The following is a 15,112-nucleotide window of genomic DNA, read 5'->3' as shown; positions in this document are numbered from 1 at the left end:
TTCCTGTGCTGAAATGTTGGACTGTTGAAATGACAAAACCAGCGAAAATCCCCTTTATGAAACCCCCAAAACCGACAGCCCAGAAAGATGCAAGAAAGATAGCGCCAGGAGGGTGAATGACATGTGCATGTAGTCAGAAGACAAGAAAACAGGTTTATTTAGGTAGCTTGAATCGGATTTTTGTTCAAATGCAAGACATTTCACCGGGTAGCCTCGTCAGTGGTAGCAGCGGTCTGATCAACAGTGCGTTCAGCGGTGCCAGAGCCAGCACGACGTTTCTTGAGAACATTCTCAATGAAGGCCTCGCCAGCCTTGTAACTGCTCCGCACCAAGGGGCCCGAAGCACAGTACAGGAAGCCCATATCAAGGGCACGTTGGCGCCACAGCTCGAAGCGATCAGGGGTCACGTATTCATGAACAGCCATGTGGCGCTTCGTAGGGCGCATGTATTGACCGAAGGTCACAACGTCGACGTTGACAGCGCGGAGCTGGCGCAGAGCATCCCAGAGCTGCTCATCCGTCTCGCCGAGACCGAGCATGAGCGAAGTCTTCGTAACAAGTTCCGGAACAGCTTTCTTCGCAGAATCGAGCACACGAATAGACTGCTGGAACGTGGCGCGACGATCACGGACAAAGGGCGTAAGCTCCTCAACAGTCTCAACATTGTGCGCATAGACATCCAGCCCAGACCGCGCAACCAATGCCGCCATCTCCGTGTCACCGCGGAAGTCACCCGTCAAACACTCGACGAGCATACTCGGCTTCTTCTGCTTTATTTTGATAACTGTCTCGGCGAAATGGCGCGCACCGCCGTCCACGAGATCGTCGCGGTCCACACTCGTCAGCACCACGTAGCCCAAGCTCCAGCGGGAAATGGCCTCGGCAGTGTTCTCGGGTTCGTGCGGGTCGAGCGGAGGAGGGGCGCGGGATGTCTTAACGCTGCAGAAACGGCACCCGCGCGTGCAGGTATCGCCCATTAACATGATTGTCGCTGTGGCAGAGGACTTGTCGCTGCCGCCCCAGCAGTCGGAGATGTTGGGGCACCGGGCCTCCTCGCAGACGGTGTGCAGGTTCAATCCCCTCAGGTCCTTCTTTAGACGCTGGTAGTTCTTTGAGTCTGGGATGGGAGTCTTCAGCCATTCGGGCAAACGAGTCATTTCCTTCTTGCGGCCGGCGGGGCCGACAAGTGCGGTCTTAAGGGCGTAGGCTTCGGATGGGTCGAGAGGTTCATCTTGACCTCCTGAGACAAAGTCTGAGAATGAGGGTCCTGCATTCAGCTTATCCTGGAACTTGGTTGCTCTCCGCCGTGTGGTTCCTGGTGTGTTCGTGGCAGATGAGGAGTCTGTTGTGGCATAGCTTCGGCAGCCGATAGGAGCAGTTACTGTCAAGGATGGGGATATGGTGGTTCTGAAAGACGACAGGCGTCGTAGACTTCTTGTTGGAGCTGCCATGATGTGTGAGTGTATGTTATGTGAATCAGAAAGCCGAACTGGAGTTTGTCTGGGCAATGGATCCCGCGGAAAAGTATGACTAATCAGTTTCGCCGCAACACCGGGCGGGAAAGTATGTCCACCCGTGGACCATTGTATCCATGGGGAATGAGGCAATGATATGATGTTCAAAGATTCCAATTGGAATAATGCTTAGAATACTATAAGAAAGCAACTTGCTTATCTGGACTCATTGCTTGACGTTAGATCCAATATAAGGACTACAAGGCCTTTCTGTATGTTCTTTGCCCTTGTCAGTTCTATAGAAAGATGAAAAGGCGCTAGAAAGCATAAAACTTACAGCCGAGTTTTCTATGTGTGGCCAGGGATTTGGAGTACTGGTTTATTATGCCATTATTATTATGGTTGCTATGCTATTGAAACACTAACTATAGATGCTTGATCCCCAACGCACAAAATTTACCAAAGAAAGTTCCAAAGACCACGCGATGCAAGGGTATGAAAAAGGCAAAAGCAAAAAGCAGAGAAAAAGAAAGAGACGAGGGAGACAGTAGTTAGATGGAAAGAGAGCATGGACAAACGGATAGAAGAAAGAGAACTCAAGGATTAGAGCGAGTAATGGTAGGGAGACAGACAGATATGAAAGGAGACAAGGATAGACGTTAAGAAAGAATTTTGGAGAAGAGAGCGCAGGAAAGAATCCCAGGGGAAAGAAGAGATTGAAACGAAGGATAGACTTCGGTCAGGTATAGCGAGATAATAGGATTAATGAAGGCAAGGAAATGTTGGATGCAAGGAGTGATCAATGCGAAGCATTGGTTTCGAGCACTTGGGCGAGAACTTCAACAGCAGATTTCAAAGTAGGATCTGATCGGCCGCAGATGGCGAACAGGAGGTTATCCACAATTCGCTCGAGGTGTGTCCGGAGATCCGCGCTGCGAGAGCTGAAAAGGGGGTCCTTGGACTTGCTGGCAGACCCGGGTGGAAGCTGGATCCCCAGTGTATTGTATGCTTTTTTGGGGGACACCGTCGATGGTGTATGCGTCTTTGCGCGGAGAGGTAGTCGGCTTAGTTCGGCAGGTGGTTGATAGAGAAAGGAGGTAGTTTCGAGCGAGGAGGGCAGCACAGAGACCGTCGAGGAGGTTCTCCGTGACATCGGGGAATATAGTGCGGAAGGGCTTAATGAGGGCCTTCTCGTCGTTCTTGCGAAGGAATACCATGACAGGGGATGCGAGGCGGAGCATATGGCGAGGAAAGTCTTTGACAGAGTGGTCGAGCTCATCTAGAGTCCATTCATGATCGTCCAGCGTCCAGTCATGGTGCAATATCCGTGGCTTTTCATCTTCCTGTTCCGACATGGGAGACTTTCGCCCTGGTGCGTGAGTTGTTGGTGGGGATGATGCCTTTGGACTCGCGCTGCCCGATCTGATTTCAGGTTGTGGGCTTATCTCGCGCTCTCCCTGCGTGGATTCAGGCTTCTCGCAGATGACGGTTGATCCGACACTGTCCGAAGAGGTCAATGATCCTGGATCAGTATAGGCATCGTCGTCGTCATCGACTTTGCTACCCTCAAAGCTGTCAAAGGAATAGCCGGAGTCGCGAGTTCCGTAACCACTATCAGACATATCAAGCGGAGTGTCCGGGCTAAATGCGGATACTTCCTCTTGACGCTGATCCGGCGTTGTCGGTACGGTGTTTGGCTGTAAGCATGGCGGTGGAAGCAGTGGAGGCGACGGTGATGATTGTCGAGCGATATCGACAAGTTTCGGTTTTGTTTTGCTAGCGACGACGAATCTCTATAATGGGGTTAGTTTTATTTCAATGGCATCTCAGAGTAAGGAAGTGTCCGGCTTACCACAGGTTCTTCGAGGGCGTTTGCCCCCGGGATGATGTCTAGTTTCGGCATTGGAGGATCGTTCTCAACAATCTGGAACTTCCGCCGATTGGTGAACTCTTTTGTAGATGTTTTTTGGTCGTCCACCTTGTCAACCGGGACCCCTTGCAGCCATCTTTCACAGTATGAGAAGTTGCTAGGAACCCAGCTAGCTTCACTCGAGACTGTCGCAGTCCGAGGACGTTGGGGTCTAGGTGAGCTCCCAGGAATAAGGACTGTCTCACTACTCTCTGGCTTCGGAGATGCTTGAGAAGGTGCAGCCTTCTTCGGAGATTGGGGGTTTGACTGTTGTGCATTGCCAGACTCACACTGACGTACGAACTCTGAGTGGGCTTCATGGACATTCATGACATCTGTTCGCGGTTGATTCTTCCAGTCTGGGGGGCGGTACGCTGTGTATTGTATCTTTTCCCCAATTTCAAGTGTTGCTGCCTTGGTAGAAACTTCCGGCTCAGTACCAGGCTCATCCTTCTCACCCTTCCCGTCACTTGATCGAACAGATTCATCGGAGGACTGTGAATCAAAGTAAGATAACTCAGGACCCGTGCTTGCGGGGCGTGATTCTGATATAGGCGGGCTGGGTAGAAGGCCGAATGCCTCCAAACTGCCGCAAGTCAGGTTTTGGTCTGAGCGCCATGTTCGTAATGTGTGGTCCACCGGTGCTTTTGACGGCCTCCTTGTCTTTTCAGGAAAGTTGGGGGAGGGCCTTCCAGGGACGCCGGGGATGTCGGAAGCATTAATTGAAATGGTTCTTTCATCCTTCGAACCGAGCGGAAGGGTGACATGCAAGCTGGACCCCGATCTGTGGTGCGCCGTGATGCTGAGGTCGAAAAGTCATGCGACTCTATGCGCGGCATCACCGGTGACGGTACAAATGATAGTGACGGCATCTGTCTACTTCGCCTTCGGGGTACATAGGTGGGAGACCATCGGCGCGGTGATGGAATAGGCTCGGCCATTGCCATCACATCGTGGCTCATCGACGACGAGTTTGAGCCCTGGTTTCTTATATGTGTTTGAATCTGGGCCGGAAAACATGCATGGCTAGGTATGTCTGTTGCACCGGAGTCCATATTGGACAATGGTATTCGCGGCTGAAAGTAAGAATCCTGGCCAGAAATGTCGAAGAAAAAAAGCAAAGCGTGTTGCACAAGAGTAACCCAGATGAGATTGCAATCCAGCTTGTTTATTGTTGAAGTTTGAAGTCAAAACAAACCGACCTCGGTCCCTGCAGGGGCTCGATATGTCCTTATACAGCGACTGTGGCGCTAGTCAGCTAATTTAAGGTGGGGATGGTCATCAGGCTCAAGTGCACATCCCTTGACAGGACAACAACCCTGCCATGAAAGACGGAAAATGTTCAACGGATTCCCCCTTCGAGCGCAAAAAGAGGGTCCGTCGCCTGGCACGAACACTTCACTTGAAGTCAGATTCTATTAGGCACGGGCCAATGTAATAATAGTGGGAATGAGGTCGCGTCGTCCTTGCATTCCAAAGAAGATGAGAAACCGGGACAACGACGGGCAACAATTGGCTCCAGATCTCAATCTTTCGTCCTGCAGGAGCCCGTCAACGTGGAGTGACCCATTCGGTGGCTCAACTCGTCAGAGCTAGGTGCCGACTGGGTACTTGGAATGAGACATTGGGATGCAAGAGGGGGAGAAGGGAGCCATAGCGAATCAGACCCTTGAGAAGGGCAACAGGATCAGCCAGAGGGTGTATTAAAGCGGGTCTTCATTGAATCTTGTGTTTCGTCGCAACAGCAATCCACCCCTTCTTGTCGGCTTTGGACTATCCCTTGCATGCATCTGGTTCATACCAATGGTATTGTATATATCACCATAATTTATGGAGGTTTGGATATAAATGCCTGGTGAGGGCTTGGCCTGATCATCCTGTGCACTCAATTTGTGTCGGAAAACAGAAATTGTTTCGATTGATAGACTGGCGCAAGATGATCCCTCATACCTGCTCAGCTCGGTTGGCCCAGATGGGGCTGACTAAGAATGATAGATCGAACTCCTGGCGGGTCTAACATAAAACACGGCACAATTAGTTGATAGATGTATTGCAAACAATTGCTCTGTCTATATTGAAGAAAGATCGGAGAAATCTTTAGAAGGTTGCATTAGTTAGAAAGCCAAATTGGTTAAGATAGATCACACAAGCCCTGTGGATGCACCTGGGCTGGAGGTTGATTATAGTCCAAACAGTGCAAACATCTCGTTATCAATCGATTAAGAAAAAAAAAGCTCGGAATGGGCAACTTTCGAAACCAACCTCCCATACTTCGTATGGCAGCCTCATTCTTCAATTCCTGATGCTTTCCGAATCATTTGTGGCGTCGACGCTGTCATCCGCCAAATCTCCGACAGCCTCCCTCAGAGATGTTGGCGTCTGCGTCCACGAATTGCAGCCCTCGTCCATACTGCGATCGACTTTCAAGAAGAGCTCAACTTTGACGAATTGTCTGGCTGTCAGCCCCTCACATATTTTCACAGCCCAAGCAGACAAGGCTGTCCTTCACGTGTACAACCGGGAGAAGGGTAACCAAGAGGGCGTTGTTCCATTTCCGGAGCGGATACGCAGCATTGCTGTCGCGGGGGGGCAAGTATGGTGATGTCTTGGTTTTGGGGACCGAGGGTGGTCGATTACTTGTTTGGGAGGTATGTTGCGCCTAATAGATACATCTCCCCATGCCATTGGTCTAACAGCTTCTTTTTCAAGACATGCACAGGACGCCAAGTAGCCACAACGGCCTCCCATTTGCAACCTGTGACTTCACTCGTCGTCGACCCCACGTCCAATTTTATCCTGTCAGGCTCCGCTGATGCCAGTGTACATGTCTGGTCCTTGCCTGGCATTCTCTCGTTCTCGAAACCCGCTCTTAGCGCGACTCGCCAACCCACGAATTCACCTATCCGAACTTTCTCCAACCACCGCGCAGCTATCACCTCTCTTGCTGTTGGGCATAGCAATGGCCGCCATAACATTGTCGTTTCAACCGCAAAGGACAACACTGCGATCGCATGGGACTATCATACCGGCCGTGCTCTGAGAACCTTCCTTCTTCCCTTATCCGCAACGTCTGTGGCTCTAGACCCCGTCGACCGGGCTTTCTACGTCGGATATGAAGATGGCAGTGTGCAATCAGTAGACTTCTACCGGAGCCAGTCTGCGCAGCATCCTCTTCACGATCCTTCAGTACAATCAACACCCGCACAAGTTTCCATGGAGGACCGGTGGCTCCCTCCCTCGGCTGAAACAGGCTCAGCGAAGGCAATCTCCCTTACATATGATGGTACCACGTTGCTCTCCGGCCACGCGAATGGCAAGGTGCTGTCTTGGAATGTCGCGCGGCGAAAGTACACATCATCAGTTGCCGACTATACGCACCCGATCACCAACTTGGTAATGCTCCCTCCGGGAGGCATCCCTCATCCTTCCTCAGATTTGAAGAGAAAAGCCCATACCATCGTCAAGCCGCGCCATGATAGCGGCCTTTCCGCCCCGAACCATGCCCCTGGCGCCGTTCCCGCAGAATACATGTTCCACACGCAGATCATTGCACCATCCGACTCCCGCAAACCAACAGAATTCTCTCAGGCGCTTACCCACTCCTCTTTCCCCACCTCCATGATCGAAGATGGTCTTGCAGAGCTCGCGGCATTCCGCCAGCCTAGTAGTGCGGAAGTTACCCGCGTTGCTTCAAACGCCGCGCCCCCCAAAGAAGCCCTAGAGGACACAGCTGCCCGCGATTCGCAGGTCACCGAGCTAGAAAATGAGGTGGCTGTGCTCAAGAAGAAGGTTGCGGTGAACGAGACTGCTCGCCATAATGCAGACGATGAGGTTGTACAGCTGCGCTCGGACCTTGCCAATCTGCAGGATTACATCAATGAGTTGCATGAGAAGCAGGAGGCCGCACAGCAGGAGAAGGTCCTGCGGCAAGCAAGGAAGCAGGAACACGAGACGAAGAAACGGGAAGCTTGGCTCGCTGCAGAGAAGAAGGGTCGCAATGGTGATGCAGTCATTCAAAAGATGGACATTGATGGTGCTGTTACCAGTGACTCGGATGATCCCAGTGATGAATAAACAAAAGCTTTGGATTTTTTGGTTCGCATGTCAATGGGTCGGCGCAGGGTTTTTGATAGTATATACTATATCATTTTGGAGCTTCCAGGTCAATAATAAAAATGTCCGCCACGTTCTTAGGACTATGCATATGAGTGCAATTTAACCTCCCGAATAGTTTTCTCGTGCCTTCATACGATTCTCATCTACGTCTTTGAATGGGCGGGCCATTAGCCCTAACTGTGCTCTTTTCATTGGATCACAGCTCAGGCCTATGTTCAACACTTACAAGCTATATTGTTTCAATAACCATCTGATATCTGATTCTCGAACAGGGGTCTCGGCTCCTACAATATGAGGTAAATATATACCTTGGAGGGGATGGTCTCATTTCCTGGTGGGCCAGGGTGTTCGCCAGGCAACCCCCGAAGGGGTAATGCAGGGCCGTCATGACATGAAGCGCAAGGGTGACAATTATTTTACAGAAGCTCTACAAGCTTCTCTACTCTCGTTCACCAAGGGCATATCTCCATGGCAATTCGGATTTAGCAAGGTCTCAATCCTTGAGTGTATATCATCTAGGTTCTTATCCCGCTGCTCCCGCCGTTCCCTCCCGTTGGGTCTATGCGCAGGGGGGTCGATCCCTATACAACTACTACACAGCGATATTGATATTGGCTCCCAGAAAAAGGGTAAGGATTCGATTGATGCTTATTGTGTTGATAGCAGAGAGTACTGCCGAACAGTAAACAAAGAATCTCATATCTCCCGAGTCTCCATCTCCACTATGAAACTCCACCTCTAACGTCCAACCACACACCCCAAGACATATTCCGGGGAATCTCAGAAATCTCAAGCAACTGCATGGCCGCATCCCTGTTCGAGAACCTCGCCCTCATCGATTTCTTTCATAATCTTAACCCCAGAACTAGTTCCAATGCGATTGGCTCCAGCCTTAAGCATACGCAACAGCTCCTCCGCATTGCGAATACCACCACTAGCCTTGATCAAGCAAGTGCACCCACACATCTGCGCCGCAAAGTTCATAAGCTTAAGATGCTGAGCACTGGCACCGCCATTCCAGCCCGTACTAGTCTTGATGTAGTCGGCGCCAGCCATACACGACACGATCGTCGCATCGATGAGCTGATGTTCCTCAAGCTCAGTCGCCTCTAGAATCGCCTTGAGGACAATTGGCGTCGGCGCTGCGTGGCGCACCGCAAGAACATCGTCGAACACTTCCTTGTACCGGCCCTCTTTCAGTAGGTTGTACCGGATCACCATGTCGAGTTCCGTGGCGCCCTGCTGAACGGCCTCTTTGGCTTCGCGCACTTTCTCGGTTGTCTCGTGCGTGCCTTCCGGGAACCCGACCACGCATGCCACCGCTGTGTTGCTGCCTTTGAGATGGCCTGCGGCCCGGGCGACGTGCTCCAGTCGCACGCATACGCCGGCGAAGTCGTATTCAAGGGCTTCTTTGCACAGCGTGTCGATCTGTGAGGCGTCGACTGGGGTCGTTAGGAGGGTGTGGTCTATGGTACGATGGATTTGTGTTGGGATTGGTGGCTGGGTCAGGGAGCGTCGAGGCAGTTGCTTCTTCATGTTGGCTATCTTGTCCGCCCATTCGGCGTTTGTTGCTGGGATTTCACTCATGCTGGGCGGTTGGTGTAGTGCGCCTTGCGTATGGAAGCACGCCGCCGGTGTGGTTTTAGGGATTACTTCCGGGAAATGTGTTCAATTTCCTATTTCCTACTACACTTGGCATAGAGGGGAAGAGGGGATGTCACGTGGCGCTTCTAGGATCATCATGACGACCCGTGATTCATATTGACACGATGTCACCTTGAAGAGGCGGTGTTGTGGCGCTAAGAGACTAGTGTGTGTCTCGGGCTAGCACTCTCGGTAAATTTTGGAGAAATATCAAGTTCACTAGGCAAGTATCAACCTGTAGTATATGTATATTTCGAAGGTTGTTGTAGCAAAGTACTAATATAGGCTCCGTCGAATATCAAAAGTGCATTGCAGGATGCCTCGCATATGACAAGCTCCCTGGCCAAAGACAACAAACCGGAGGACCTAAAACCTGACATCTTGGTCCATTAGCCGATTTTTCCTCCTTGAGGTTACATTTTAGCAGCAATTCAACCGCTTTCACTGTCTCCTTATTGACAGCTCTTGCACTCCGGCCCACGAACATCATCCACACGGCCAACGCGTCGCGGACCAAATCCCGGACCACCGCCACCTCCACCTCCGCCTCCGCCTCCTCCACCGAATGAGGTTGTGCTACCTCCCCAGCGGGAGCGGGTAGTATATCTGTTTTTCTGGTTGTTGATGTTGAAAGAGGAGTTTTCGGCGGCGGCGTATGAGTCGAGCTGAGATAGGTTAGATTGATCTCGTTGCGGAATATGAAAGAGCAGCGGGCTGAAAGGAGGAACAAAATGGAAGATGATGTTGCGTATAATAAAGCTTGTAAGAGATAATATGTGCTTACCGAGAAGAGGGTAGTAAAGTACAAGCCGAGGAAGAAGTAAATGCTTTCGATGAAGCGGGTGAGTCGCACGGTGAGCGGGGGGGCTATGGGCGCGCTGATTAGCGGTTTGACTGGTTATAGCAGAAAAGGGGAGAAATTACCTCTGGAGAGCCTGTCCGTTGGAGAAATATACTGGCTTTGGGGGTCTGGCAGACATGGTGGAGAGTGGTTGTCAGAATTGAAGATGTGAATGAGGTGGAGTGATCAACATGGCCGGGGCCGGGGTTCCACTAATTTATAGCCGCACCTTCCTCCGTACATCGTATAACAACATATCAACCTTGGAACTTTGAATGGCCTACATGTGTTTCGAAGTACTAATATCTTTTCAAATCATATTCTTCAATGATCATGCATATCTCATTTCTAGGGGTATCTGAATGCTGTCTATGTACATTGCGCACCACGCCCATCGCTCGGAAAATATATATATCACAAAAAAAAGAAAAGAAAAGGTGAATCACTGCTTCTCGTCCATGGACACAGCGACCACATCCACTTCACTACGGAGTTCATCCAGTCCATGGAAACCCTCCTCAATCACCCATCGCTGGCCTTGGGGATTGTGCAGCACATGGCAACTGGCACCCACGACCAGCAATCCCGGTGGTCGCGAACCTGCTTCTTCAAAGGCCAAGCAAACGTGTTCCAAGGTCGAGCGAATGACACGCTGGTCTGGGCATGATGCCCGCTCAACAATCGCACAAGGTGTCTCCTTAGGCCAGAGTGTGCGTGATTGCGGACCAGTGTCTTCCGCGGGGAAGGTAGTGAGCGACTCCACAAGAGCAGAAAGTCGGTGAAGAGCCATGAGGAACACCACAGTCTGGGTAGGTACATAAGTGGGAGGGTTTGGAGCAGCTCCCTTTCTGCCAGTTCCTGTGCACACAAGGACCTGGTCGGAGACGCCGCGGTGGGTTGCTGGGATATCGGCGAAGAGGGAAGCACTCATAGCGCTGGTGATGCCCGGCAACACGACCGGAGAATAACCCTCCTTCCTGAAGAACTCGAACTCTTCCGCTCCACGTCCATATAGATATGGGTCTCCTTGTTTCAAGCGCAGGACTTGCCGTCCCTGCTTTAAAGCTGCTAAACCCATCACGAGGAATTCCTCCTGCGCCTGGTCTGCGTTGCCAGGGAACTTGCGCGCAATGTGGACTTCCGTTCGGCGAGGGATCAAGTCCAGGACTGGAGCGGGGACGAGCTTGTCAGCGAGGATGATGTCGGCATTATGGATTGCGTGGTAGGTGGCGCGGGTGAGTAGGTCTGGATGACCGGGACCAGAGCCTGCAAGCACGATCTTCCCCTTCTTTGAGAGGGCGTCGAGGCCGTTGGTGCCATTTGTGGTGTCATTGCCAGCTGTATAGGCCTTCAGGATGGCATCCATATCGGCATCGGTGATAGACACGAGCTTCCGGAGAGGCCAGTATTCACAGATTTGAGACAGCCAACGCACCCTTCTTGTCTTCGCGGCGGCAGCATCGCCTTCTGTGACCAAGTTGTTGAAGGTGTGTTTTTGGCCTGTACTATCGTCGTCCTCTCTGTCAAATATGCCTTCTATTAGCCCAGCAGCACTGTCCTCTTCCCACAGCCGCCTCCTCACAGCACCAAGTCTGTCGATGGCCGTTCCAAGGTTTTGAGGTAGGAAAGAGGCAATCTCTCTCCGCAGCCGAGATGCAAGCTTGCATCCGCGGCCGGAAGTAGTGATTCCAATGTGTAGAGGGCCGTCCGAGTAGGTGGAAAGTAGGGTGAAGGAGCATAGTTCGGGAGCATCTGATACATTCACTGGGATTCTGAGACGCCGGCAGAGCTTCGATATGTGTGGACCTAATAGGAAATGTGAGTAAGAGTGGCTTGGTAATTGGACAAGCAGGTCATACTTAGTGAGTTATTGCTACCCAAAGTGACAAAGACCAAGTCGACGATGTGATCGACTTCTTCTCTACCTAGGGTTGTCAAGTCCTTGTCTTCGAATTCATGACGAATCCACTGGGCAGAGCCATTGGCAATGTGTTCAGATAGTGTGAAATGCATGTCATCGGTCTCCGGCGCAATGATGATCGGCGTTGCGCCGACCTCCAGGCTCCTCGCACATCGAGCGGCAGCAAGAGGATTTGAACCGACGATCAAGTGGACTTGTGATTCTGTATTCCACGCAGCCATCAATGGCACCGGTGGTTTGGGATCGCATGAGGCGTCCTTCATAGTGAAGTATAGTAGAACGAAATGTTAAGCCCCGCCAATGACTTTTATCAGTAAAAGATATGCCAGCTTCAGAGAGGAAAAGAAGACCAAATTGCGGAACGCTCTGGAGTTCCGAGGATTCAAAAGAATCGAAGCTTGTATTTAACAAAAGGAGGCGCCAATGAAGTGACTTTCTAGACTTCCGCGGAGAAAGCGGCGAATATCAAGAGTGAGTAAAAGGCCTGTCACGATTGGTGATAACGGGCGATAAGGATATCGAAGTGGGGGATGGTCCTGGCGCAATTGACAGAAAGCCCTGAGGTTTGATTTTGAGGATAATCAAGAGTCAGGCAAAGGTCCTTGAGGTCTATCTTATACCATTGAGTCATATATAGCAATATATAGCAGGCACACCACTCTTTTCCAAAATTTTCTATAGATCTTTATCGCCTAAAACGGTTAAAGCCAATTGCGTGCTTATTAACACGTGACCCTAGATGCCGGGGAAGGGCAGTAGGAGATATACCCAAAGTAGTTTAGTGGGAGTGTGCAGGTAAAAAGATGTGCGTGGTCTTTGGCGATACTTTCAACATCACAGTATGATGATCCAAAGGCCACACACAGTCATGTACCGCTCCAGCCAGTCGATATCTATATTGATATCTAGGTAGTGTCGGGATTATTATTTACCTCTCTGGAGGCTTCCAAGAGTTGGTCAAATGGTGTTAGAATCCGATTCATATACTCTTATATGGTCTTTATGGTATGTGGCATGTTTAACTCTATGAAAAGAAAACATGGACCAGATGAAATTATGTAGATTGTTGGCTCTGGTTTAAATGTCCAACTACCCAGAAAAGACTAAATAAAACTTGCTGGAAATCTTCTAAAGTGCCAGACAAGAGGAGTAGAAGGCCCAAGACAAAGCGATGTTTCGGTCCACGGGTCACGTGGGACAGAGCTTCCAGCTCCTAAGGGCGCGCAACATCGGAGCTACAAGCATCATCTCATCATCCTCTTCCATTCCACGAATCTCACGTTGTCAAGCGCAACAGACGTATTCAAAGACATTCTTTTTACCAACTCAGCCTATTAATCTTTTAAATTGACTCACCGGTCTCTCAGCCTCATTCGTCATCATGTCCGGCGGCCTGCTGAAGCCCGAGAAGGACTTCACCAAGGATGCCGACAAGCTCATCCCGGAGGCGGAGGCTCTCGCAAAGGTACATCCACACTCGTTATCCATATAAAAGCTGATGCTGACATACATGGTTCTAGACTGATGTCCAGGGAGCAGTCGATAAGCTGTTGGGGTTGGAGAAGCAATCCAGACAGGTATGACGGCGAGTGTCATCCCGGTTACCGATCGGACCAAACTAATCAAGATTCTCTTGTTCAGGCTTCCGATCTCGCCACTACATCGCGGCTGCTGATTGCCATTGTCACCATCAGCAAGAACTCCGGCGACTGGAACCTTCTGAACGACCAAGTACTGCTCCTCTCTAAGAAACATGCCCAACTCAAGCAGGCCACAACGAAGATGGTGCAGACGGTGATGACATTCCTGGATGAGACGCCCAACTTGGAGGTTAAGATGTCCGTTATTGAAACTCTGCGCACAGTGACTGAGGGAAAGGTACGCTGAGAACCATTGGATTTTCATAGACGTGGCGCTAATTATCGCAAAGATCTTTGTTGAAGTAGAGCGAGCCCGCGTTACCCGCATACTTTCAAATATCAAGAAGACTCAAGGTGATCTCACTTCGGCAGCAGATATCCTGTGTGAGTTGCAGGTGGAGACATTCGGGTCAATGACGAGACGGGAAAAGACAGAATTCATCCTGGAGCAGGTCTCTTTGTGCATTGAGCGCGGAGACTGGACCCAGGCTCAGATTCTCAGCCGCAAGATCAACAAGCGGTACTTCAGCCGCAAGCCGAAGAAGTCGGCCGAGCAGATCGAGACGCTCAAGAAGGAGGCAGAGGAGCGAGAGAAGACCCGTGCGCCTGATGAACCACCTATGGAGGTGGACGACGACGTCACAGATCTCAAGCTTCGTTACTTCGAACAGCAGATTATCTTGGCCAACCATGATAACAAATATCTCGAGGTTTGCAAGAACTACCGGGAAGTCCTGGACACGGAAGCAGTTGAGAACAACCCAGAGCACCTGCGTGCCGTAAGTAAACCTTGCCCATCTCAGAATACAGGCCACCACTAACCCGACTATAGTCACTCGCCCGCATTGTGTACTATGTTGTCCTGTCTCCCTACGATAATGAGCAATCCGATCTCTTGCACCGCATCAAGCAAGACTCGCGGCTGTCACAAATCCCCGAGGAATCCCGCTTGTTGAAGCTGTTCACCATTCCTGAGCTGATGCGCTGGCCTATGGTCGCCGAGCAGTTTGGCCCCCCACCTGTGCAGCACAGACGTGTTCGACGCCGAGGCGAAGCAGTCTACTGAGAACCAAGCAAACCAGAGGTGGCAAGACCTGCGGAAGCGTGTCATCGAGCACAATGTCCGTGTAGTGGCCAAGTACTATACTCGCATCCAGATGGGCCGTCTGACCCAACTTTTGGATCTGACCGAGGAAGAGACGGAGAAGTACATTAGTGACCTGGTCACATCAAAGACCATCTACGCTAAGATCGACCGACCTGCGCGGTTGGTCAACTTTGCCAAACCCCGGGATGCGGATGACGTGCTGAACGAGTGGAGCAGCGACATGAAGAATCTGCTGGGTCTGCTCGAGCGGATCGACCATCTGATCACCAAGGAGGAGATGATGGCCCGTATCCAGCCCACTCGCAGTGACAAGGGCAAGGCGCATTGAACTGGGTTGAGATGTATGAGATGAAAGCATGTATGGGACTTGACGCGGGGATTACTGCCACCGCGTGTAAATTAATTCGCCGGTAGACCCATGAGTAGTGAAGTCGCAGCATTTACCTTCATACGACCATGCACAACACGATCTAGGGTTC

The 15,112-nt window shown here is 51.0% G+C and overlaps 6 protein-coding genes across 6 annotated transcripts; 2 read left to right on the top strand and 4 right to left on the bottom strand.

Moving 5' to 3' along the window:
• Positions 1-200: 200 nt before the first annotated feature.
• On the bottom strand, positions 201-1,451 carry N7489_002405 (lipoate synthase; the record flags this gene model as incomplete). Its single annotated transcript, XM_056708160.1, has 1 exon — positions 201-1,451. The coding sequence occupies one exon, from the start codon at positions 1,449-1,451 to the stop codon at positions 201-203; it is 1,251 nt and encodes a 416-aa protein (XP_056572462.1).
• Positions 1,452-2,347: 896 nt separating this feature from the next.
• Positions 2,348-4,082, bottom strand: N7489_002404 (uncharacterized protein; the record flags this gene model as incomplete). The annotated part of the gene is made up of 3 exons (XM_056708159.1): positions 2,348-3,247; positions 3,307-3,949; positions 4,003-4,082. The coding sequence occupies 3 exons, from the start codon at positions 4,080-4,082 to the stop codon at positions 2,348-2,350; spliced, it is 1,623 nt and encodes a 540-aa protein (XP_056572461.1).
• A 1,583-nt stretch (positions 4,083-5,665) lies between these two features.
• On the top strand, positions 5,666-7,437 carry N7489_002403 (putative ribosomal assembly complex component Ipi3; the record flags this gene model as incomplete). The annotated part of the gene is made up of 2 exons (XM_056708158.1): positions 5,666-5,956; positions 6,073-7,437. 2 exons carry the CDS (start codon positions 5,666-5,668, stop codon positions 7,435-7,437), a joined length of 1,656 nt encoding a protein of 551 aa, XP_056572460.1.
• An 831-nt stretch (positions 7,438-8,268) lies between these two features.
• On the bottom strand, positions 8,269-9,066 carry N7489_002402 (2-deoxyribose-5-phosphate aldolase; the record flags this gene model as incomplete). Its single annotated transcript, XM_056708157.1, has 1 exon — positions 8,269-9,066. The coding sequence occupies one exon, from the start codon at positions 9,064-9,066 to the stop codon at positions 8,269-8,271; it is 798 nt and encodes a 265-aa protein (XP_056572459.1).
• Positions 9,067-10,406: 1,340 nt separating this feature from the next.
• N7489_002401 (putative siroheme synthase) lies at positions 10,407-12,148 on the bottom strand (the record flags this gene model as incomplete). Its single annotated transcript, XM_056708156.1, has 2 exons — positions 10,407-11,770; positions 11,824-12,148. The coding sequence occupies 2 exons, from the start codon at positions 12,146-12,148 to the stop codon at positions 10,407-10,409; spliced, it is 1,689 nt and encodes a 562-aa protein (XP_056572458.1).
• Positions 12,149-13,266: 1,118 nt separating this feature from the next.
• N7489_002400 (proteasome regulatory particle lid subunit RPN5) lies at positions 13,267-14,961 on the top strand (the record flags this gene model as incomplete). Its single annotated transcript, XM_056708155.1, has 6 exons — positions 13,267-13,350; positions 13,406-13,462; positions 13,527-13,763; positions 13,816-14,304; positions 14,358-14,530; positions 14,553-14,961. The coding sequence occupies 6 exons, from the start codon at positions 13,267-13,269 to the stop codon at positions 14,959-14,961; spliced, it is 1,449 nt and encodes a 482-aa protein (XP_056572457.1).
• Between the last annotated feature and the right edge of the window lie 151 nt (positions 14,962-15,112).

Source organism: Penicillium chrysogenum, assembly GCF_028827035.1.
Source record: "Penicillium chrysogenum strain IBT 35668 chromosome Unknown utg000001l_segment0_segment0, whole genome shotgun sequence".
Lineage (NCBI taxonomy): Eukaryota > Fungi > Ascomycota > Eurotiomycetes > Eurotiales > Aspergillaceae > Penicillium > Penicillium chrysogenum.
The sequence above is the reverse complement of the archived record's forward strand: the minus strand, read 5'-3'. Positions and strand labels throughout refer to the sequence as shown.